General features: G+C 28.4%; 1 protein-coding gene across 3 annotated transcripts in view; it reads right to left on the reverse strand.

Moving 5' to 3' along the window:
* LOC107440916 (fibroblast growth factor receptor-like 1) overlaps positions 1–24,595 on the reverse strand; it is a 286,439-nt gene that overhangs the window by 78,982 nt on the left and 182,862 nt on the right. For 2 of the 3 annotated variants that reach the window (XM_087155621.1, XM_016054001.4), the window contains exon 2: positions 4,236–4,356. The exons of the other annotated variant lie outside the window; for it this stretch is intronic. In XM_087155621.1, coding sequence (XP_087011747.1) covers positions 4,236–4,323 — 88 coding nt within the window. In that variant the 5' untranslated portion in view covers positions 4,324–4,356. The remainder of the gene's footprint in view (positions 1–4,235; positions 4,357–24,595) is intronic. 3 annotated transcript variants of the gene reach the window in all.

The raw sequence follows: 24,595 nt of genomic DNA on the forward strand, positions 1-24,595 counted from the left end.
AGCACGATTAGATTTAAAATATTCAAGATTCAGTCCCTCCAATCTCTAAAACAGAAACCTTTTCTCAAGTTTCAACTCAAGTTCCATTGTTTTAAATCATATTCATCTTCCAAGCCATTTAAATTATTAAAATCATAAAACCGCGTTTAAGTTTACCAAGTACTTCCGAGCAAGGAAAATAAACTACATTAATTTAATCCAATTTATAAAATGCAAGTTCAAAGTAAATTTGACACTTTCTCGGTGAAGATGATAAATGCATTTCTAAATCGATAAGCAAAAGGGAAAATAAATCTCTCTTTTTAACAAGTTATTTTAAAGAAACAACTTACCAATGTTCCGGGGAAAAGCGTTACCTTAAAATCGATGATTTGTGAAAAAAAATTTCGCTTACCCATTATTAGATTTTAATATGTAATAATTTTTCTTCGTTTCACCACTTGTTCAATAATGACTTTTTTTTATGAAATGAAAAATGATTTCCGTATTATGTGTGAAAAAATAAATTTTAATTTTATTGAGGAAGATTGATAATAAAAATGAGTTTATGCTTATTAATTATACCATTAATGTATTTAAAAAGAATTTGTTTTAATTCAAAAATTATATTGGATTCATTTAATAGTTTAAATATACGTGTAGAACATAATACTGTTTAAGTTTTGTAAGTTACCTTTGATCAGGAATACTTTGGTAGCTTCTTCGAGTAAAAATTTCATAGGCAGTGCGGAAAAAAAATTGTACTCTGAATAACTTTTGATTTTATGATTGGATTTTCATGTTCTAGGATCCAATCTTCATGTTCTTGAGAAGGTGACCTCAAATATGCTAACTAGTTAGTGCTGACGATAATCTAAGTTAATTACTCAAAAACAAAATGTGATTTCTTTGAATAAACATCCTGCTTTTTCGACGAATACAATTTTTGACACCCCCTATCTATAGGGGGTAGCCGTAATCTGGAAAATAAGGTAGTTTTGTAAAGAGTGTTGTTCAATGTTTGGACCTCTTAAATATAATTTTACTTTTTACGTATTTTGCTATATTTTGGGCCATATGTAACTTTTCGCCATATATAACTTTTGAAGCGAATTGAATAATTTTTGCGCACAATTATAAAATCCGCTTATTCAAAGATTCGTTTATTCAACCTGCGAAAAATAATTTTTAGAAAATATTTATTATTTTTATTACGTTATTTTATAATAGTCGAAACAATTTTGAATTGTAAGCTATACAAATTTGTACATCATTTCAAAATATGTAATTTTTTATGGCAAAATGCAAGATTTCAGCAAAATCTCTGAAATAGTTCATGAGAAATTGATTTTTGAAAATACGACAGTTTTCAAATTCGATGTCTCAAAAACGATTTGACTTTTTTTGCACACTCAACTTTTCTATCAATTAGAAGGACAAGAAACAATTTCTAGATTTAGTTTTTGACTTAAAAAAGTTGATATTGTAATTAAATATTAGTAGATAGCTATAAGCATTTCTAGCTGTTAGCATATATAATTGTGTATTTACGCTGTTTAAAGGAAATCTGGAGAAATGTTTTCTTTTCCTTGGAGATGGGCATTTTATAACAACTTATGTCATTGAAATGCTGGGTTCTACCACATTTTTTGGAAGAAGTGAACGACATAATTTTGTCTTTGCTTTAACATTTTTGCGAGATAATGCTTTATAGATAATTTTCTCCAAAATTTTCATAACCACAAAGCCATTTGTTCGTAAGTTCAGGGATCTTTCCTCAATAATTTTAATGTTTTGCTCCATTTTCATCGTTTTTTTTTCATCTGAAATGGCTACCTTATGAATAAAAATGTCAGCATGGACGTATACTAAACGTTTTAAAACTTTGTGGCAGAGGTGGCAAAGTGAGACCGAGTTTTCTATGGATCATGGTGAAACATTACTCAACTAAAAAGTTACATGAAAATTATGGTAAAAGTCCACAATCATGTGCCTCCAATGGACATAAGTAAAGTGTCACGAGTATGAATGTCAGCTTCGTTCTTACTGCTGGAGTCAGTGCTGCATACCAACGGTTTTGACATTCTGAAAGCTAGCGAAAGGTGTCCCGATTTTCTTATGGATCATGGGGCAGCGTTGCACAACCAAAAAGTTACATGAAAATTTAGACGAAATTTCACAGTCATGTTTTTGCAATGGTAATTATGTATAATATAATTAGTAAATAACGTGAAAAACTTACCAGCTCACAGGTCAGAAGCTCACAGATCAAAATTGCTATGGTATTCAAGTCGCATGCTCAACAGTCAGGTAACAAATTATTTATTTTCAAACTAATAAACTATTATTAAATAAATGCAGTTGTCTTAATCTTGCCAACATTACGATTAACAACCCTGATTTTTCTTAGGACTTTTTAATTGTCAATCAGCAACAGCTTTTTGCTGTTCAAACTTTTCTTATAGAATGATCGAAGTTACAGTCCCAGTAAAAGATATTAATGAACTTTATTAAAAAGCGAAATATTATTTGCTTTCAAAAAGATTATTATAATGTAACATCAAGTGTTCTAACACCATATTTTTACTAGAAAATACGTAGAATTGAGTCAGAAAAAAAACAAATAAAAGTTCTAGAACACACAGGGTTTTCCGTAATCTCTGCCTTTTTTATATATTTTTAAAACCATTGTGTCTCTCCTTAAAGGGGAAAAAAAATTTTTAGTACGCTCTATTAGTCCTACCAAATAATAAACTGATTTTACTTTCATCTACATTGTTATTTATCTTGATAAAGTTTTTTTTAAATATTTTAAAAACCATTAATGTATATGTTCTAATGATTTTTAATGCAGCTTTAATAAATTAAATAATATATTGTTATAAATACATTTTAATGAAAAATTTTAATATTTGTCACAGTTTGAAATATAACTAATTAAAAAAATTAAATTATTTTGACAAAAAAAGAATTTTTTTTGGTGCCAAAGACATCACTAGTTGCAAAAAATAATTAATCGACGGAAAGAAATTTCGGACAGGAACTAAATTTTAACTATGTATTTTTTAAATATTTTAGATATGTAAAATTTTTTGCGAAAAAAAATAATTGTCAAAGAAATTTATTTCTTTGAAAAACATGATTTTTTTTAATAAAATTAAGTAGTAGTTAATTACAATATATGACCTTAATTTTTAATTTATTATAAAATTTATTTGAAAATTAAATTTATTAAAATTTTTTTATTAACATATTCTTTAAAATTTATAAAGTAAAAGCCTTTTTACAGGAAAAAACTTTTACCGGAACAATTTTTAATTTAAGAATTTTTTGATGAATGTTTCCTAATTTTTTCATATGTCTTTAAAAGAAGTTATTTAAAATATCTGGTTTGAGATCTGATTTCTTCTAAAAAGTAATAAAAACATTGCTATTTAATGAGCTCGGTATTCAATATTTCTCTACGGCAAATAATTAATGACGGGATAATAATAAATTATTTATGAAGGATATAAATTATTAATTTATAAAGTAAAAACACTCATTATATTATGAAGCTTAATCAATTACAAAAGATGTGTTGTATAAATTACTTTAAAAACGCGTTTGGCAAATGGTGGCTAAGCTCCCCATGCTATGAATTTGATTTTAAAATCATTAAGCCAACTCATCAAATATTTTAATCAACAAAAATAGTTTTGTTATGCAATATGATAGCTAAATTTTTTTATAGAAGTTTTTCATTGTGTTCGTGCTAAATTAAAACTATTGGACTCTAAATGGAAAGCAAACAATCACATCCAAACTTTAATCACTAAGAATAATTCGGAAACAATTTGATATTTTAGTTTTAGATAGAAATCCCTTATTGTTTTAATGCTCAGTTAAAACTATTAACTTTGATGATGGCAAGTAGCCATCGCTTCACAGCTTTAACTATAAAGAATAATTCCGATAAGAATAATTCCGATACTTTAGTTTTAGAAAGAATGCCCATATTTTGATGCTCAGTCAAAACTATAAACTTTAAATGATGATCGTGGCCATTGCATCAAAGTTTAAATCACTAAGAATAATTCTGGTAAACAATGTGATACTTTAGTTCCAAAAAGAAATATTCGATTTCCTTCCTACTTATTTAAAACTATTTCCCAACATTCTAATACATCTTAGCTTACCGCAAATTATGAAACGTAGCCTAGAAATATAATTAACCGATTATACAGGTAAAAGAGAAGTGAAAAAAAAGTACTTACTTTGAGCTTGGGCAAGGAATGCTATCAAAGTCAGCCCCACGCTCCCTATCTTAAGTGGGCAGAAAAGAAAAGTGGTTGATGACGTCATGCCTTACATCTTTGGAAACATGAGATTCATCTCCTGTCGGAAGGAAACGTCATCAACTTAGTCCCAGAGAAAAATTAAGCAAAGTAAAAAGCAAAACATACCATTAAATAGCCGCAGTCCCATCTAGTGACCCGGGTTTCTAATGTAAAACCTCATAATTAAGCCATTAAAGCCGGATTTACAAGATGGGATTTTAAAAGAAACAAAAAATTGACTTACCCTTGGATGATTGATAGACTTGCACTTCTCAAATATCGAAGAGTAATTATCTTTTTTTATATATTCCCCCAGACTGTTTGGGTATTAAAATTTTGGTTAAGTTCCTTTTCCGCATGAATAATGATAATTTTCTGAGCTAACATTTCGTCTTTTGACAGATTATTTGAGAATTTTTAACATTTTTAAGCAGCAATTCCAATATCTAGGGAATAAGAACATGGTTAATTTGTTTTAGAGTGTTTCTGAGATCGTATGGCGTTAACTTTTTTTTTTTAAGTTTACACTATCATGTTCAAAAGCATATTGCCTGGCAAAGTTTTGAGACTAAATTTTATTCGAAATAAATTAATGAAATCTGATGAATAAAAAATTTTAATTCTGATTTTGTTTAAATGAATACATTTTTAATTAAAAACACTTAAAGTTAAACTATCTTGATCGATTATTGTGAATTCATTTTGTATTTAAAATAGGCTGTGGAGTCAGAGTCGAAAAAGCTTACTTGACTACGAGTCCGATTAGTTACATGTTCTGTCCTTCAGATTAATGTCCTTCAAGTTTGATTTTATAAAGAAGTTTTATAAAAAATGTTTGCATGATTAATAATAATGCATACAATTTGTATTTAAAATAAAAGCTGTGGAATCAGAATCGAAAAAATTTGCTAAACAATGAGTCAGATTAGTTACAAATTATGTTCTTCAGGTTTGATTTTATAGAAAGGTTTTTGGCAAATATTTATAATTATACAAACCAATGCAATATATAATTTAATGTTATGGCAATATAAGTCATTTAAAATATAACTTAGAATAAACGCAATTTATCACATTTAAACGTTTTTGAGCGAATGTTTGTTTGAACTGTTGAAGAAGTTCAAAGAAAAATTATGAACCTATTGAAAAATTTACATAAGTAAATGACTTTTTATACTTCAGTTATCTTTTAATTCTTAAATCTCGAAACCAAAGTTATTAGCTAAGTTGAACGTTAATGTTTAAGCGTTAAAGTTGCGACGTTAATGTTAGCTAAGTTAAAACGCTTAAAGAACCACATCTAAAAGTTTTTCTGTTCACAAATATGCTTGTAATATATTGGTACCTAGCTTTTCTATAACTATGATTTTACAAATTTCTATAATTTGTGTTAATAATTTCTTTAAAGTTTATTTTTCTTGTTATTATGTTATAATATAATTCTGTCATTATGTTACATTATTTTATAATTTTAATTGAATTAAGGAATTTACTTTATGATTAACATTCACATACAATAATTCTTCTTTAATATTCGTTAAAAAGTGATATCGAATATAAGTCGGAGCTGAGCCGGTGATTGAAATACAGCGTTTACAAATTTGGAGGGGAGTTAGGACGCATTATGAGGATAATAAGGACGCATTTAGAATTGTATAGAAACCAATGGATGGAAATGTCACCCCATGCTGCTAGGGTCCTTTCCTGTTCGTGTTTCATTGAATTGGTACTTTCATTAATTTAAATTACATTAATTTTAAATTTTCTTATAAGTACAGCTGAAAGTTACATTTTGAAAAGATCAGAAACGACCGTTTTATTGTAATTTAAAGATTTGGCGATCAAACTGGCGAGATTGTCAGTCAGTTGCCAATTCATCAAATAACGATCAAACTGCTATTTTTGGGTCTATTTGAGAAACAAAAAATTAAAGTGCTTTACTACAGCTCAAAGGTGCATGAATAGGAAGTTAATAACAGAGAAGCGCCCTCTAGTGGCATACAATGACATTTTCACCATGGGTTTCATGCATTTTTCCATCTTATTGATGAGTCCCACGATTCTTTCACGTTTGCAACCTCTGTACTGAATCATCCCTTAGTGAAAAAAATATGGTTAAAACTACCTGAATATGGTAAAATTTGCTGAGTTTCTGGCTCTATGGGAACACCAAAAGGTACGGTAATTTTTACCGAAACGCTTTGGTCATGACATTTTGTAAAATTAACATTAAAATACGGTAATATTACTATTCCATTTGTTAGTAAATGTGGTAAAATGTATTAATTTTATCATGATACCTTAAAGCTTAACATAGAAACCATTTATTCGTTGGAATTTACTTTTCAGTTTTGTATTTTTACTAAATATGAGGTAACAAGATCTATAATTTTGAAAACCAGAGCCTTCGATGAACCGTTACCAAGAGAAAAAAAAGCATTACCAAATGGATGGTATAAAAACCTTATATTTTGGCTTTATTACCAAAAATATGTTTTTTTTTTCTTTTTTTTTTAAAAAAAAACTATGAATGCCATTAACATACAATTACGGTAATTTTTTTCCGTGTGTATTAACTTCTTGAAAATAATTATCTGAACTTAATAAATAAAATCTTAAATAATTTTACTATTACTAAACTTTCTAAGAAATCGCTGATTTGGCAAAATATTTCACTTCCATTCAAGCCATTAAATCATTGAATAATATTCAATTTTGCGGATTTTAAATTTTTTTATAGATAAATTGAATGTTCTTTAAGTTTAATGTTTTTTCAATGCTTAAATATTCTACATTTTCTGAGATAAAAGCAAGACGAAATTTTTCGAAAGAGATATAACATTCCTCTAATATTTATGTAATTCTATTCGTATATAATTATCAGAAATAATTGTTCTAACATTTCATATTTTTCTCATAAACTTAGCATAATCGGTAAAACATAGGTCATAGGGTATGCGCCATTTTTACTCTACTCTTTAATGCAAATTTATGAAACAAAATATAATGTTCCAAAACTCAAACTCCAAAGAATCCTTTATTCTTAAGAAATTGAATTTATTCGTTGTAAAGAACTTATTAGGAAACAATGACAAGGCCAACCGAAAAAATATAAAAAATTAAGCGAACAAAAAATTTAAAAATGAAAACATTATTTAAAAATGTGGCATTGTTGCATTGTTGTTGTTGAAATAAATAATTTGAACAGAAAAGAAATGTTGCATAACATGACCTTAATTTGTGCTTTGAATCTTTGTATATTAACTCTTTGCTTACGGTGTACCATATTGTACCATCACATGTGGTCCATGTGTTGTACCAGCAGTAAGTAAAAGGTTAATAAGATTTTTTTTTTATTTAAAAAGGATAAAGTTTTTAGTCATAATTATTTGAAGCATTTTAATTTGCGCTTTAAAATATTCAAAAAATTTTGTTAAAAAAATTAGGTAACTCATGCAAACTGCGAAATAAAATCATTTTAGTTTTTGAAAACTAAATACGGCCCCTAATCTTTTCCTTTAAGCAAATATCTTGATGAAGTTTTGACCATTTAATTTGCATTTCATTGGTCGAAACCGTAAAAATCTTTTACAAAGAAAAAGGAAATCTATTAGTGTATTCTTTTCTTGGCAAGTTTCCAAATATTGAGCAAACAGTTTCCTTTTCAACTTAATTGAGATATTTTTGTTGGCGAAGTGAAAATACCATTATATTCAAATTTTAAAATCGAAACAGTTTAAGAGGTTTAAAGAAACGATTTGTAAGCATAACACTTTGCTGAGAAGAATTTTCATTTTTGTCTTATATCCAAGGGAAATCTTTATAAAACTTTGGAACGATTCCAGCTCTCTATATTTTTGCATAAAATGCAATCAGTCAGGAACAACGATTTCGTAGGCGAGTATACAGCTTTTTTAAATATCTATCACTGTCTTGAAGTTCTTTTCGATAAAAAAGAGATACTTTCACAACTTAAGATGCAATAGATTCGGTCATTCTAAAATATGTCACAAATAAGTAGGGGAGAGTGGGGTCAATTGTAAAATTTTTTACTTAACTATTTTTAACTAACAAAAAATCCAATATATTATTAGTATTAATTGACAGACGAGTAAAGTAGACTATCCTCTATTAGAAAAAAAAATAAATACCTGATTTTAAATATTATTATATTAGTTAAAAACAATTTTTGATAGTCGTGCACTTGTTACAATTGTCCCCACTTACGAGGTCAATTGTAACAGTTCATAAATTCAACTAAAACATAGTTAATTATACATATTATCATAGTTGTGATATATTTTTTTATTGATCAAAATAGTAGTGATATTTTAGGAGTAAAAATAATAATGAGCAGAGACCTAAAGGGTTAAACTTTTAACTTTAAGGGGTTAAAAATTTTAATTTATGCTGCGAAAGGTGACAAATAAAATAATGCACATGCAACATAATATAAATGATGTAGGAAACTATTGGTGGTTCTTAAAGAGTTAAGCAATTGTTTGTTAACATAAGATTATTTATTTTCAGTTGTTGCAATCGTCCCTTTACTTATTGTTACAATCGTCCCCAAGAGGCCATTTCAGCTTCATTTGTTAAAAACAATGCTAGTTAATTAACAAAACTAATCTTTTTTTTCATTGAGATGTTAATTAAGGTGTCCACTTACATATTCGGTTAATAATTTTTATTTGTTTAAACAAAATTACTTTATTACAATATAATATTCTAATACCAAAAAAGTACTTACGTAGCGTGAAAATATCTTTTGTGATTTAACTCTATCAAAAGTACATAAAAATGGTTGCCAGCAGGGGTGCACATGTAGATTTATTAAATACACCTTGTGCGCCACCTAGGAACCAAATCTAGAACCCGACGCTAGAAATTTTTGCTCTGTTACAATCGTACCCTGTTACAATTGACCCCACTCTCCCCTACTCATTTAAACACGTTTAGCACTTTTTTTAAATGCATTTTTAGATCAAAAAAGTACTTACATTTGTTGATTTTTTTTCCTATGGAATTGATGGTATGGAACGCAAAAAAATATACAGATAACCTTGAATTACTTTGAATAAAAAGCCGTATTTTTAAAATTCGATTTCTCAGGAACTATTCGACTGATTTAGCTCAAAAATTATATTTTGACATGTTAAATTACATTCTTAAAATGATGTAAAAAATTAAAATTAAAATCTTTCAATTCAAATTTTTTTTTGACTAGTATTAAAGAAAATAATAAATAATTACTAAAAGGTATTTTTTTGCATGGAGCTATCTTTGGATAAACAATATGATTGCGTGCAAATTAATTTTATAATTGCTTGCAAAAATCTTCAATTCGCCTAAAAAACACTAGAGATATGGCAAAATACGCAAAAAATCATATTAACATTAAGGGGTCCACTTTTTGCACCACTCTCCTAACCAGTTTATTGGAACCATATTTCTCAGATTGCTGTTACCCTTCATATTTTGAGGGTCAGAAACACGAATCCGTTGATAAAAAGGCATGTTTATTCAGTGAAAGTACGTTTTTGTGTCTGATTTTGTAACTTAAAATATCGTCTGCGCTAATTAATTAGCATATTTGAGGCCACCCCCACGAAATTGACTACTAGAACGCGAGGATTCAATCATTAGATCAAAAGTTATCCAGGGTAGTTCGTTTATTTCTTTACTAACTGTACAACAAAAAATCAATTACTAACGATGAGTTTTTAAAATAGTACTTATACTAACTATGAGTTTGTAAAATAGTGTTTATGAAGTTCGCTCCATTATTTCAAAGGTTAGGTTCACCGAAGAAAAAGGCACGGCCAAAACTATCAGAATATGGTAAAATTTACAGTGTTTCAGGCTCTATGGGAATATCAAAAACCACGGTAATTTTTACAGAAACAATTTGGTAATTATTTTTGTAAGATTATATTGCTTTATAATCTGTGTTAAAATTTGATAAATGTGGTAAAATTTCGAATTTTCTTTATACCTTAGAGCATAACATAAAAACCTTTATTCGGTTTAATTTATATTTCAGTTTTGTATTTGTTAATAAATGTGTGATAATAAGAACTATAATTTTAAAAATCAGGATTTTTGGTAAAATGTTGGAACGGATAAATTATCAAATGAAGGTTTTAAATACCGCATATTTTAGTTTTATTACCAGAATTAAGATTATTTTAGCAAAAAATTTTCAGCAAATATTAATTTTACAAGAATTTTTTTCTCCGCGTTAAATCTATTATGATAATCCATTAGGATTTTTACGATCTCGCTAGCCAAAAACACACCCAAAAACGCATTTATATCAAGCATATAAATCATCATATAAAGCATTTTAATTTGCAACAAAAGAGTATATTGTGGGCATCTATGATAAGAAATAAAAGTGTTATAATATATTAAACTACTATGTCAGGAAAAAAAAACATTCTTTTTGTCCGAAATGTTTTTACTAAATATTGAAATTATTAAAGAGACCGTATAAAGTATTAGTTTTGGTAATACTGTTCTGGTAATACTTGCTTGCTTTGTAATACTGCTTTGGTAATAAAAGCTCTGAAACCAGAACTGAGAGAAATTTCTGAATTGAAGCTATTTGATCATTTCTGGGAAAGCTGTTTAAATTTTTTTTCTCTGAAATTTAATTATTTTTATCACTTTGGAAATTTATTTCAAAAAGTGTTTCGGGAATTTAAGTTCAAATCTTGAAGGGTAATTCACACTTTGGTATATATCTCGTATTTTATATATTTTAATTTTTCCTTATTGTCTTTTCTAATGTGATAAATATAATTGTTACAAAATATATCTATTTTATGCGAATATAGTTTAATTAACAAAATAAAACGCAGTGAGAATTAAAAAGAATTACGAAGTGTCTTTTGACTCCTTGCACGAGAATCATTTCGAAAGATTTACTTAACTTCAAGATCTGAAATCCTACATTTGTGATTGTCAGGATTATTTTTCAGTTTCGTTTTCAGAGTCACTTTCTAAACTCTTTTAAGCGTTTCATTAAGATGTATGCTTATTTTCAATTCTTTGCACGATCAGCCTAGGGAAGATATTTTTTACCATTATCGTGGGTAGACGTAAACAAAGTGTTTGCGCAACTCCAAGAATGGCCCGGAATAAAATAGCTGTGTCGACTCCGTTTAACAAATCGTACACATGGGAGTAGTAACTGCTAAAAGCAGTCTGCTCGGTTCCAGTGTTATTCGTACGCACAGAATTAAGTTACTTGTATTACTTTTAGATGTCCCGTAAAAATTATGACCTGAATAGAATGTCCCGCACTTAATTGGAATGCGTTATTTTACACGAAGCTCTGAAACCAGAACTGAGAGAAATTTCCGTATCTACGCTATTTGATCATTCTAGGGAAAGCTGTTTAAATTTTTTTGGCTACAATTTAATTATTTTTTATTGCTATGATATTTGTCGCGATTTATTTTAAAAAGTGTTTTGGGAATTTTGGTTCTGATCTTAAGGGATAGTTTGCACTTTGTAGCTTTTAAAAAATATTGATCATATATTACTCCACCTTATGGTAGAATGTTGAGTTTCTTCAACTGTAGACTTGTAGCTACATTCTGGGATCATGTATCATAAACATATTTATAAAAAAATAAATGTTTTTGTTTAATAGTTCAAATAAATTCATAAAATGAAAACTCATTTGTAAATGTTAGGTAGGTAGGTATTTTATTAACGTCGCACTGAAGCTTAACAACGGGCTATTGGCGACGGTTTGGGAAACATCCCGAAGGATGATCCTAAAACATGCCATCTCAAATTTGATCCTCTGCAGAGGGGATAGATCCACTGCTTTGGTAGCCCGACGACCTACGTGCGAAGTCGAGCACTCTACGGTAGACCAATTTAACGAGGACCGATACCGCGCAACTTCGGTCCCTACGCAGGCTGATCAAAGTGGTCACCCACCGGCTAACTGACCGCTGCAAGTGATGCTTGACTTCGGTGTTCTACTGGGAGCATGTCTTTACGATCAGTCCACTGCGGGACCATTTGGTAATTTAATAGCAAAAATAGAACTTTGAAATGTTCTGCACGATCTGGCGATAAAGGCCGTAAAATAAAATATTGTAATTTATTCATCACGCTATCGTCGAATACAAGGCAAAATATATTAGAAAAATTCAAAGCAAACTCCCTGGCATTTGTCTTCAATTTTTCGTTGACAAGTATATTCTACCAGGGCAAATCTTTTGTGTCCAGATCTCCCTGGATGTTCCGCACGATCTGGTGATAAAATCCGTAAAATAAAATATTGTAATTTATTCATCACGCTATCGTCGAATACAAAGCAAAATGTATTAGAAAAATTCAAAGCAAACTCCCTGGCGTTTGTCTTCAATTTGTCGTTGACAAATATATTCTACCAGGGCAAATCTTTTGTGTCCAGATCTCCCTGGATGCTCTGCACGATCTGGCGATATAATCCGTAAAATGAAATATTGTAATTCATTCATTACGCTATCGTCGAATACAAAGCAAAATGTATTAGAAAAATTCAAAGCAAACTCCTTGGCCTTTGTCTTCAATTTGTCGTTGACAAATATATTCTACCAGGGCAAATCTTTTGTGTCCAGATCTCCCTGGATGTTCTGCACGATCTGGCGATATAATCCGTAAAATAAAATATTTTAATTCATTCATCACGCTATCGTCGAATACAAAGCAAAATGTATTAGAAAAATTCAAAGCAAACTCCTTGGCCTTTGTCTTCAATTTGTCGTTGACAAATATATTCTACCAGGGCAAATCTTTTGTGTCCAGATCTCCCTGGATGTTCTGCACGATCTGGCGATATAATCCGTAAAATAAAATATTTTAATTCATTCATCACGCTATCGTCAAATACAAAGCAAAATGTATTAGAAAAATTCAAAGCAAACTCCCTGGCCTTTGTCTTCAATTTGTCGTTGACAAATATATTCTACCAGGGCAAATCTTTTGTGTCCAGATCTCCCTGGATGTTCTGCACGATCTGGCGATATAATCCGTAAAATAAAATATTTTAATTCATTCATCACGCTATCGTCGAATACAAAGCAAAATGTATTAGAAAAATTCAAAGCAAACTCCTTGGCCTTTGTCTTCAATTTGTCGTTGACAAATATATTCTACCAGGGCAAATCTTTTGTGTCCAGATCTCCTTGGATGTTCTACACGATCTGGCGATATAATCCGTAAAATAAAATATTGTAATTCATTCCTCACGGTATCGTCGAATACAAAGCAAAATGTATTAGAAAAATTCAACGCAAACTCCCTGGCATTTGTCTTCAATTTGTCGTTGACAAATATATTCTACCAGGGCAAATCTTTTGCGTCCAGATCTCAGATTTTTTTTTCGGATAAGGTGAATTTTGCCCAAATCAGAAAATACCAAAAGGGTTGTCTGCCACTTCGTCCGTATCTTCGTATCTTGCAAGAAACCAAAGTAGAAAAGGTTTTCTCAGGAGGAAAAGGAATCTAAAAATGTAATGCGAGAAAAGATTTTATCTAGAAATGAAGCGGCTTTTCGGGACTTTGAAGTTTGTTGAGTTGTCTCCATTCTTCTTTCAAGAAATATAAGCCAGCTTCATTTTAGAGTAAGTTCATAACTCCTGAAAACTATTCACATCAGAACAGTCTTTTCCTCTTTCATCCAAAATGCAATTTAATTCTGTTTTTTTCTTTTTCTTTTTACTTCTTTTTCTAAAAGAAAGGCTTCGTAAATAAGCAAAAAGAGCCCAAAAAAGTTATTGATCATTTCGATTAGGGACGTCCAAGATTTAAGAGAGAATCATATTTTAGAAGCTTCTTTTTTATGGTAGCTGCATTACTTTCTTCGGTAATGGTAATGAATATATTTATAAAGTATAATCGTCAGAAAATGTGTTACTTTATTTTTGGTTTTTCATTTTCAAAAAACGAAATGGGAATGTTATTTCTTACGTATAATTCATTTTAGTTTAAACCTTTTTTTCTCATTTAAAGGAAGATTTAAATGAAATATCTAAAATTAAAATTTATATTAAAATTTCATAATACAATATTTTTTCTGTAATAAGAATAAATGAACTTATACGGTATAATCGTTAGAAAATGCATTATTTTATTTAAAACTCTTAGTTTTATAATTCGGAACGGGGAGTAAAGCTTCTAAATTTTATCTTTTTAAAAATATTCAAACTTTCTGTATCAGAATTATATGATTTTTTTGTAATGTTAGAGTCAAACCAAGATCATCAGTTAATTCTCTTGCTAATAAAAGAGATCAAATTCATATTGTTATTTTACTTTGAATTATTTTCTTCAGTTATGGAAGTAAATATATTCAGATATCAAAATAAGTTATAAACAGGATATACAGTTATACGAGTTATAAGTTCTTATATACAAGAAGTTATGAACATACATAACACTTTAATGTATAACTTTACCCAAATTACAACGAAAAATTATAGAAAGTTATCAAAACATTAAGAAATTACATCCGTTTAAACTACAAAAGTGCGATAATAACGACTTAACTACGTTTTTCTCCAATAAAAATTTTTCAAATTGGTAATTAACTATTCATTGGATTGACTTACTGTTTTGTAAAGAGTAGGGAATAAAAAAATGCCATTTAATCAACAGAAAAAAACGAAAAAAGTTATTCTCAATGCTATTGTTCTTTAACCCTTTCAAAGGCCGTGGTAAGTATACTTATCACCAATTTAAGTCCATGGTGAACTTTTCTACCTCTTATAATTTGGGTTTCCATTTGTTAATAACTTCAGCTTTCTTGAAGAGCGTTTGAATGAAATTGGTAATCATTTGTTAGTTTAAGAAAACGTATAAAAGTTATAAAATACATAATTTGAAGTAGCATTTCTAAAATATATTTTATAAAAAACGAAAAATAAAAGACAATAAGTTCCTAATAGGTCATGGTAAGTATACTTTAAGATTTAGATTAATTTCGTATAAGCTAAATGAGTTTTTTTTTCTTATATTCTATTCTTTCATCAATTTCAATTCCAAAAATACTTTAAATTACCTTTACTAGAAATAAATGGCCCAATAAAGGGTTAAGGCCAAAGTCTAATTTTCATTGAATTAGGCATGTTTATGATGAAAACTTCATGAACAAAATTTAGTTAAGAGCAAAAATTATCTAGAAAACAAAATCCAGGTTTACAAAGGAAGATAAATCTTTAATGAAATTAAAAATAAAAATAATATGTTTTATTACTATATGAAATGAACATAAAATATAAATAAGTTACACTCTCGACTCAAGTCTTAGGAAGTCTCTCCATAAACTCAACGATGCAAAGCTTTGTTCCAGATCGCCTATCCAGAAAATTACTATTGAGATTTATCTATCTTCATTTTCTTTGGTAGATAACTTTCGTTGTTAAAAGTCAACTTTAAGATAAAGAGATAGTGAAAAATCATTTTCTTCTTTCTTGTCTGTCGGATCGCCAACGAAATAGTAACTTACTGAAATTTTTGGCGATGTATTGAATACTAAGGGGATTATTATAGTGTTTTGTTTGAGTTTGTGGTTTATCTTGATGGGAGTGTGCATAAATTTGGCGATAAATTGACAGTAACTATCGATTGATGTATTAATTTATTTCCGTCGGTTATACAGGTTAACTGACTCGGGACATTACTTTAAAAGTCATTAATTTGACATTAAATTCGGCGGAAAATGTGCTGTTGAAAGTACAAGCTTAGTTTTAAGCTATTTTAGCTTTAGATGTCCCAATGAATTCGGAAATTAATTAAATTTCTGAATGATTGATGCATTTTTAATATATTTTTTTAAGGAATTTTTTAACCTTTTGATGGAGATGGAACACCGGTGTTTCTTTTATATATGTTTTCTGACGCTCTAATTGCATGCAAAATAAATTGTATTTTTTTATTTATGAGAAATGGACTCAAAATTATTAAAAATCTGTTAGTTGTAGTTGTAATTTATTTACGTCGCACTAGAGCTGCACATTGGGCTATTGGCGACGGTCTGGGAAACATCCCTGAGGATGATCCGAAGACATGCCATCACAATTTTGATCCTCTGCAGAGGGGATGGCACCTCCGCTTCGGTAGCCCAGCGACCTGCACGCGAAGTCGAGCACTTTACGGTAGAACAGTTTAACGAGGACCAATACCGTACACCCTCGGTCCCTACGCAGACTGATTCCAAGTGGTCACCCACACGCACACTGACCGCAGCCAGTGATGCTTGACTTCGGTGATCTGCTGGGAACTGTATCTTAACGATCAGTCCACTACGGATTCCACTAAAATCTGTTAGATAATTGGAATTATGTTTGTACTAAAATCTAAAATCTAAAAAAGTAACTTAAAAAAAATCTTTTTTCATTCACATTTAAAAATTAATCAATAATTGATTTTGTAAACTAAGAAATTTCAATAGTGAATAACCATTCTCTAAGATTCAAATAAGTGCAAAGTTAAAAGTATTTTTAGGAAGTGAGTCATGTTTGGAAGATTTTACCATTAACGCGGAAAAAGACACCGCTGTTTCATGCTGTATTTCATAGCAATAAATTATTAAAATGCTAAATATAATATTTTTTACTTATTTTAACCAAAAGTAATAAATAATTATTTATTTTAATAATTAATAATAATTATTTATTTTAACCAATATTAATAACCAAAAATAATAATTATTTTCTTTATTTAACCAAAATAAAGAAAAGAAGTATGAAAATATATTTAATAAAAAGTCTGCATAATAAGATTAGAAAGAAATTTTAAGTTATCAATTATTCTTTTCTTGACGAAGTTTAATTTCACGCTAAAAACTTTGGTTACAAGTAACTATTTTAAATTTTTTATCAAACTATAAGGTTACTAAAGTTATTATTACATATTTATACATATTGCATATTCATAAGATAACTAAAATTTATTTAAAATATCAAAATATGGGATAATAGTGGAATAATATAAACATATTTACAAATAAACTTTCCTAATGAATTGTTTTGATTACTGGAATAAAAAATGATTCCGATTCTATCCAAAATAATTTCAAACTAAGCTCTCTAAAGACGATTAATTTGAACCATTTCTCTTTAATTATAATATATGATTATGATATATTAAAGGATAATAAACTATTTTATAATATACTATATAATAATTCAATATATGATTATATAGTATATAATAACATAATTTATAATGATTTACTATATAAGGATATAATATATAATAATATAATACTAATTTTAATATATTACCATAATATGATACCACAAGCCAAAAATAAATGCAAATGAATATAGTCTGTTACGAACTTTACAAAAAGCAATGTATCGGAATAAACTAATATGGAACTGCGTAATGGATTTCACAGTTTTATTATCACTTTCGTTCAATACATGTTTTTATTAAAACGCAACAAATTTTTAGTGAAATCCTCAAGTATTTAGGTATTTACCATAGAATTTTTTCATTGCCTTTTATTTTATGGTTAAATACTTATTGGTTTGGGATCAAATCGCTACATTTATAAGTAGCTGAACTTTGAAAAATGAGTACGCAGAGAAAGTTTTATTAAATTTTTATAGGAAACGGGTCAAAATATCTATAGTAAGAAAAGCTTTCTATACCCCGTAACGCCACAACATTTTTTTTTCGTTTCATTTTGGTGAGATGATATTTATTGGGTCCCATTTGAGGTTTGAAATAAATGCTACTGCATGGAATGGAACTTTAAAGCCTTGGTCCCTTAATCTGCTGTCATATATGGTATGATGGCGTTCAAGCTAAAAGGATTGCAAATATTGCTATAAAGCAGCCCTTTGAAGAATAAAGCATTTCTTGAAAATGCCGGTCTTCAAAATATCTAAACAGCAATCACGTTTCCTAAACTGGTTTAATGGCTTTTCATCGTGAAGAACATAGTGAAACCGAAAATTTATATCCTTTTTGTAATGTTAGATATTTTGTAGCCAATCTGATTTTCAAGCTCTGCTAACTTCTTTCGCTGGTGAAAGATCGCCGATGTTTCGTTCTACCATGTCTAGGTAGATGAGGGCATTTATAAATTACGATCATCTCTTACGAGGCATGTTTTCATAATTTTGAAATTTCAACGAGTTGGCTTAAAATATGTGAAAAACAATTCCACTTTTCAGTCTACTTATGTCTTTTTATTGCTTATAAATTTCATACTATATGGGTGTTCTGGAGCATTTTATCGATATTTTTGGATAAGGAAAGCGAGGGAAATTTATATTTTTCTAAGCCATGTCAAAAGTTTGTGTTTAAGAATAGTGTGGTTTTTAAAACAATGTTTATGTTTAAAAGTATAAAGATTGTTAGAATATTTGATGTCATATATAAATTATAATATTTATGAGACAACATATTTTATAATTATCATTAACTTTAATAGCTTGATTTTGCAGATAAATTATGTTGCACTTGGGATTGTTTTTGACCAACAGTAATTTAATTCGGAAAGTGATAAAAACTTTATTAAAAGTCTTTAATTGTTTAAAATTTTCAAATAAATTATATTGTTTTCAGAAAATTTATTTTGCGAAATAATTTTGTATATTTTAAGTAAATTTATAATTATCTCTGACTACTTAATACTGTAAATAAATTATTTTTTTGTAAAATTTATTTGATCAAATATTTTATTGTTTATAAATTTCGTACTTTATGGGTTCTTGAGCAATTTTATCGATATTTCTGGATAAGGAAGGCGAGGGAAATTTAAATTTTTCTAAGCCATGTCAAAAGTTTGTGTTTACGAATAGTGTGGTTTTCAAAACAGTGTTTATGTTTAGAAGTATAAAGATTGTTCGAATATTTGATGACATATATAAATTATATTATTTATGAGAAGGCAATTCTAAAATTACTATTAAGTTTATTTTCGGACAATATATTTTATAATAATCATTATCAGGATTTTACTGATAAATTATGTTGATTTTGCAGATAAATTATTGAACAGCTTGATTTTGCGAATAAATTATGTTGCATTTGGGATAGTTTTTGAACAACAGTAATTTAATTTGGATAGTGATAAAAACTTTGTTGAAAGTCTTTAATTGTTTAAAACTGCAAATAAATTATATTGTTTTCGGAAAATTTATTTTGCGAGACTAATTTTGTATATTTAAAGTAAATTTATATTTATATCTGACTGCTTAGTACAAAAAATAAATTACATTTTGTAAAATTTGTTTGACTCAAATATTTTAGTGTTTGAGCTTATATAAATTTGTGTTAAACAACAGTTAGTGTTAAACGAATAGAGTGGTTTTCAAAATAATTTTTATGCTTCTAAGTTTTCGAATATTTGATGAATATTCGAATATTTCGATATTTGATTTAATTTATGATCTATACCATTTTTGGGAAAATTTTAGAATAATAATTCGATTCCTTTTAAGGTAAAAAGTTTAAAATTACCCTGTTGTTAATAAATTATATTGTACAAGGGAAAGTAATAAAAAAATAGCAATTTTGTATGTCTTATGATAATAGATTTTATAAAGGTGATTTTTGATAATTGATCGTTTAGTGCTCGAAATAAATCATATATGCTTCGGGAAAGTAATGTAATACTTTTAAATTTGTGAAACATTTAATTAATAAAATCAATAAATCAGTAAACTCTAGAGCATTATCTTAGAAACATTATTTTATAACATATTTCTGTTTATAGTAACATTAAACTTATACTATTCAATTTTTAAAAGTCTAGGTGTGAAACATAACAGAATTGGGTGAAATATAATATTTTGTTTCAAAATTTAAAAAAGACTGCATGTTTTAAAAACAAACAGTAATTATTCAAAATTAGCTCTCCTTGTTAACACTTTTTCAATGCTTTATTTTCAAGCCTCAATCTGGGAAATATGGTCCCAATAGTTCGGTTAAAAGAGGGGTCCAAAGTTTGAACCCCCTCAATAATAAATTTACTTTTCGCGTATTTCGCTATATCTTGAGAAATTTTTAAGCGAATTGAAATTTTTTTTTGTACGCTATTATAAAATTCGTTTATTCAAAACTAATTCCGAGAAAAAACTATTTTTAATAATTATTTATCAATTTTTAATATTTTATTTATTAATGGTCGTAAACATTTTAAATTGAAAAATTTTAACATCAGTTAAAATAATATAATTTTATATGACAAAATACAAAATTTGAACGAAATTAGTTCGAATAATTCCCGAAAAATTGAAATTTAAATATCTGACTTTTTCTTAAAAAATTCAATTTCTTGGGAACCATTCGATCAATTTTGTTCACATTTTTTTGTTTTTTCATACAAAATTACCTTATTAAATTAAAATTATGTAAAATATTTGTATAACATAAAATTATGCTTGACTATTATGAAATAAAATAAAAAAATAAAAAAATTATTAGAGATAATTTTTGCACGGAATTATCTTTGAAGAAACGAATTGCATAATTACGCGCAAAAATATTTCAATTCACTTAAGAAAATCTCAAGATATAGCAAAATTCGCAAAAAGTATATTTAACATTAAGAGGTCCAAACTTTCGACCGCTTTCGTGACCAAACTATTAGAAGCATATTTCCCTGATTGCAGTTACCCCTCTGTATTTTGGGGATCTGAAATCCAAATCCGTTGGAAAAAAAGGTATGTTTAATCAGAGAAAATCTGTTTTGTATCGGATTTCCTAACTTAAAATATATCGTCTATACTAACTAGTATAACTAGTAACTAGTATAACTACTAACTAGTAACTAGTAGCATATTTGAGGTCAAACCTCCTGAACCATTAAGACTGAGTCCTAGTACTTGAAAATCCGAACAATAAATGAAAAGTTATTGGGGGTGCTTTGCATATTTTTTTTCTCACTGTACATCTAAAACCAGAAAAAATAAAGAAAAATTGTTTTTGACTTAGAGATTAATATCAGAACTGAGATATTGTAAAGCATTGAAATGAAGAAATGATGTGAATATTATAAATGTACGAAAAATTGTTTGATTATGAAAATTTCATCATTTCATTTTTCGAAAAATTAGCTTTAATACTCTGGTGGGTATTATTTTATTACCTCAGCACGTTTGACTATTTTAAAGAGTTCAAACATCTTATTCAAAACAAAAACTTCCTTCACGTCTGGCTTCAGAGGATGTTAATCACTCGTTTGCGCACCAGGAATCCTGAGGTAAGATTTTATGTATTTTTTACTCATAAAACCATTTACAAAATGAATAACTGGTTTTAAAGCTTGCCCCTTAATCTGGCTAAAGTTCAAAGGTAGTTTTTTTTTAATGTTTTTAATGCAAATTAAGCTCTTAAAGTTAAGGGTAATTAAATTAATGATTGTTTTACTTGACTGGATTTTAGAAAAAATTTTAATTGTGTTTTAGTTTTGACCTATGGAAAAGTTTTCGTATGCTGTTTACAATCTATAATGTAATTCTGCATTGCCTTTAAGATATAGCTTTTTTATTTTGATTTAAGGAAAGACTCGTTAAAGTATTTTTTATCTCTCTCTCTCTCTCTCTCTCTGTGTATATATATATATATTATGTACAAAGCCAACATGTTATACTAGACCTATCTAGCATACTGTACTAAACATTTTAGAAACCTATGTAATTCTGAACCATAATTCCACTACCAAACACTGAACAATAATTTCACTACCCTAAGCTACAATACCGTACAAATTTGCTGCAATTTTAAGTTATTACTTTGAACTATGTTTCCGTTACGATTGAACCATAGCTTCAAGCAAGCAAGTTTATAATGGTTAAATTTTAACTATAATATGGTTCAAATTGACACTTTATGAGGGTTGCAGAAGTTTTGAAGAATTTTAAGGTCCAAAACAATCAAAAATTTCTTGAATTGTACCAGAAAACAAGTATTTCCTTTAACAGTAGTTAACTACGTACAATTAAAAAATGATTGAATTGAGGTTAAATCCTTAAGATAATCGCAAAAATAAATAAACAACTAATAGATAAGTGAAATATATAAAAATAAATAAAGCAACAAAAAATTTTGATTTTTGCTTTAACTCTTAGCCACTTTTGATGCAGAAATAAAAAGTTTTAATAAAAAATTTTATATTAAAATTAGGGGTTGTTCGTTAGATTTTATCACGTTTCTATGCTATGTTTGAATAAGCATTTAATTTTTTGAAAAATCTTTACTTTGCTTGAAACAATTAGCAAAAAAGTATTATTTTCACTGGGGAACAGATTTTTTGTTGTACTTATACAAATACTTTATCTTGCCTAATTAAGGAGAAGGATTTAAAATCTAAAATTAGTTATGCTCTTAATGCTGCAAATTGCTTTAAATAAAATTTTTGTCGACTTTTTTGTTGAAATGTACAAGTTTAAGAAAGTTATACATTACAGGGGATCACTAAAAATTGCGACAATCTTCTAAGAGAGTTATGGCGCATCTTCAGTATTAAGATTGCATAGGAACACCAGTATGCCCGGAAATGTCATCGTCCGCAGCTAGGGACGCTTCTCTACTATTACTTGTTCAGAAGCACACGATGAAATAGGTCATAATAGCAAAGTGCTCCTAGCGGCGTATGACGACGTCTCTGGGAATGGGCTCTTATGCAATTTTAATCTTGATGATGTGCTCTAACTTCAACAGAAGTTTGTCGCAACATTTATGCTACCCTTATTATATATAACAGTTTTAGATTCGTATATTTCGACAAAAAATAGGTTTGAAATGTCGTTTAAAAAGATTTGTAGATTGGACAGAGAAACCGATTGCAAAATTGAAATTAACAATTGAATTGATTGTAGATTTGAAATTTGATTGTAGATTGAATTAGAAATTTGATTTCAAAGTTTCTAAGATCTGTTAAAAAATGTCATGCAACAGAAAACAAAAATTGTTTCCCAGTGTTATTCATTAAAATTTTCTTTCTGAATACGATTAATATTAAGTAAACAAATTTAAATACCAAAGTATTTATCTTAATAACACATTATCTATTTTTTTGGGACTATAAACTTAAAGTACAAACGTGAATATTTTTTTTAATTATTAGATTTACGAAGAATTAAATGAAGTAGTTCATCAATTTTAAGTATAACGTTTTAAACTAAAATATAATAAAATAATTAATTACCCTCTATTTAGTAAACAAAAAGTATAAACTTCTTTCTACAGTTAGGCGTTATTTTCAAGTTATGGTAATCCATTTCTTATTAAAAAATAACAACCTTTCTCATTAAAAGTATATCAAACGAAATTTCAAACACACGTTGTTGTAAAATGCAATTCAGAGGAACTACGCCGTAATTTTTTTTCTTGCCGACGCATGTTAATTGCGGTTAACTAACCACGAAAAACTTCGCTTGTTCGCAGACGATTTTTTTCCTTTTTTGTGTTCGAAAGTCACGGGTGGTGGAACAAAAAAGGCGTTATTAAAATCGTGTTCTTTGGAAAAGAATTTCTCGCATGGCAGTTTTTCTAATAAGTTTGTGTTTCTTGTTTTAAGAACTATACATTGAAATAAACCTTTTAAAAAAAAACCTTGTTGTACTCAATAATTTATTATCAGCAGAAAATATTAAGAATTTATTTTTGAAGGTAAAGAAAAAGATTTTTTATTAAATTTATTTGTTCAGAAAGAAAATAATTATTTCTTAGAACATTCAATAAAATCTCAATTAAAATTATCTTCGCATTATTCTTATATATTTTTTTTCCAATGCTAACCTGGAGAATAACCTAGGTCATACAGGTATCTGAAGACCAGATTTGTTGGCCACTTTTTCAGGGGCACCATATTAGGTGGGCCAGCGTTGCTCCCACAGTAAGGACAGATAGTACAGAGAAGGAAAGAACATCCATGCCTTACCCGGGATTCGAACTCAGAACTTTTTTGATACAAGGGCAGTTCCCTAACACCTACACAGACCGGTCGGCCATTATTTTTTTATAAATGACATGGTATAAATATTACTGTGTCATTTATTTGAACTTAAGGTTTCGAGCTTGATTCGCATGCTGGAAATTCTTAAGTGCGGAAGAATTTCCTGAGTGTTGTTGATGCGAACTAGAAGTATTTTTTAAAAAATATTTTTTATTAAAATTATCTGTTAAAAAAGAAAATAATTTTTTCTTATAATACTTAATAAAACCCTTATTAAAATTATCTTCATATTATTTTTATATAAATGGCATGGTATAAACAGAACAACGCCATTTATTTTAAGTTAAGGTTTCGAACTTGATTCTCACTCTGG

This window comes from Parasteatoda tepidariorum, chromosome 12, assembly GCF_982258835.1.
Source record: "Parasteatoda tepidariorum strain Cologne lab strain chromosome 12, Ptep-v5.0, whole genome shotgun sequence".
NCBI lineage: Eukaryota > Metazoa > Arthropoda > Arachnida > Araneae > Theridiidae > Parasteatoda > Parasteatoda tepidariorum.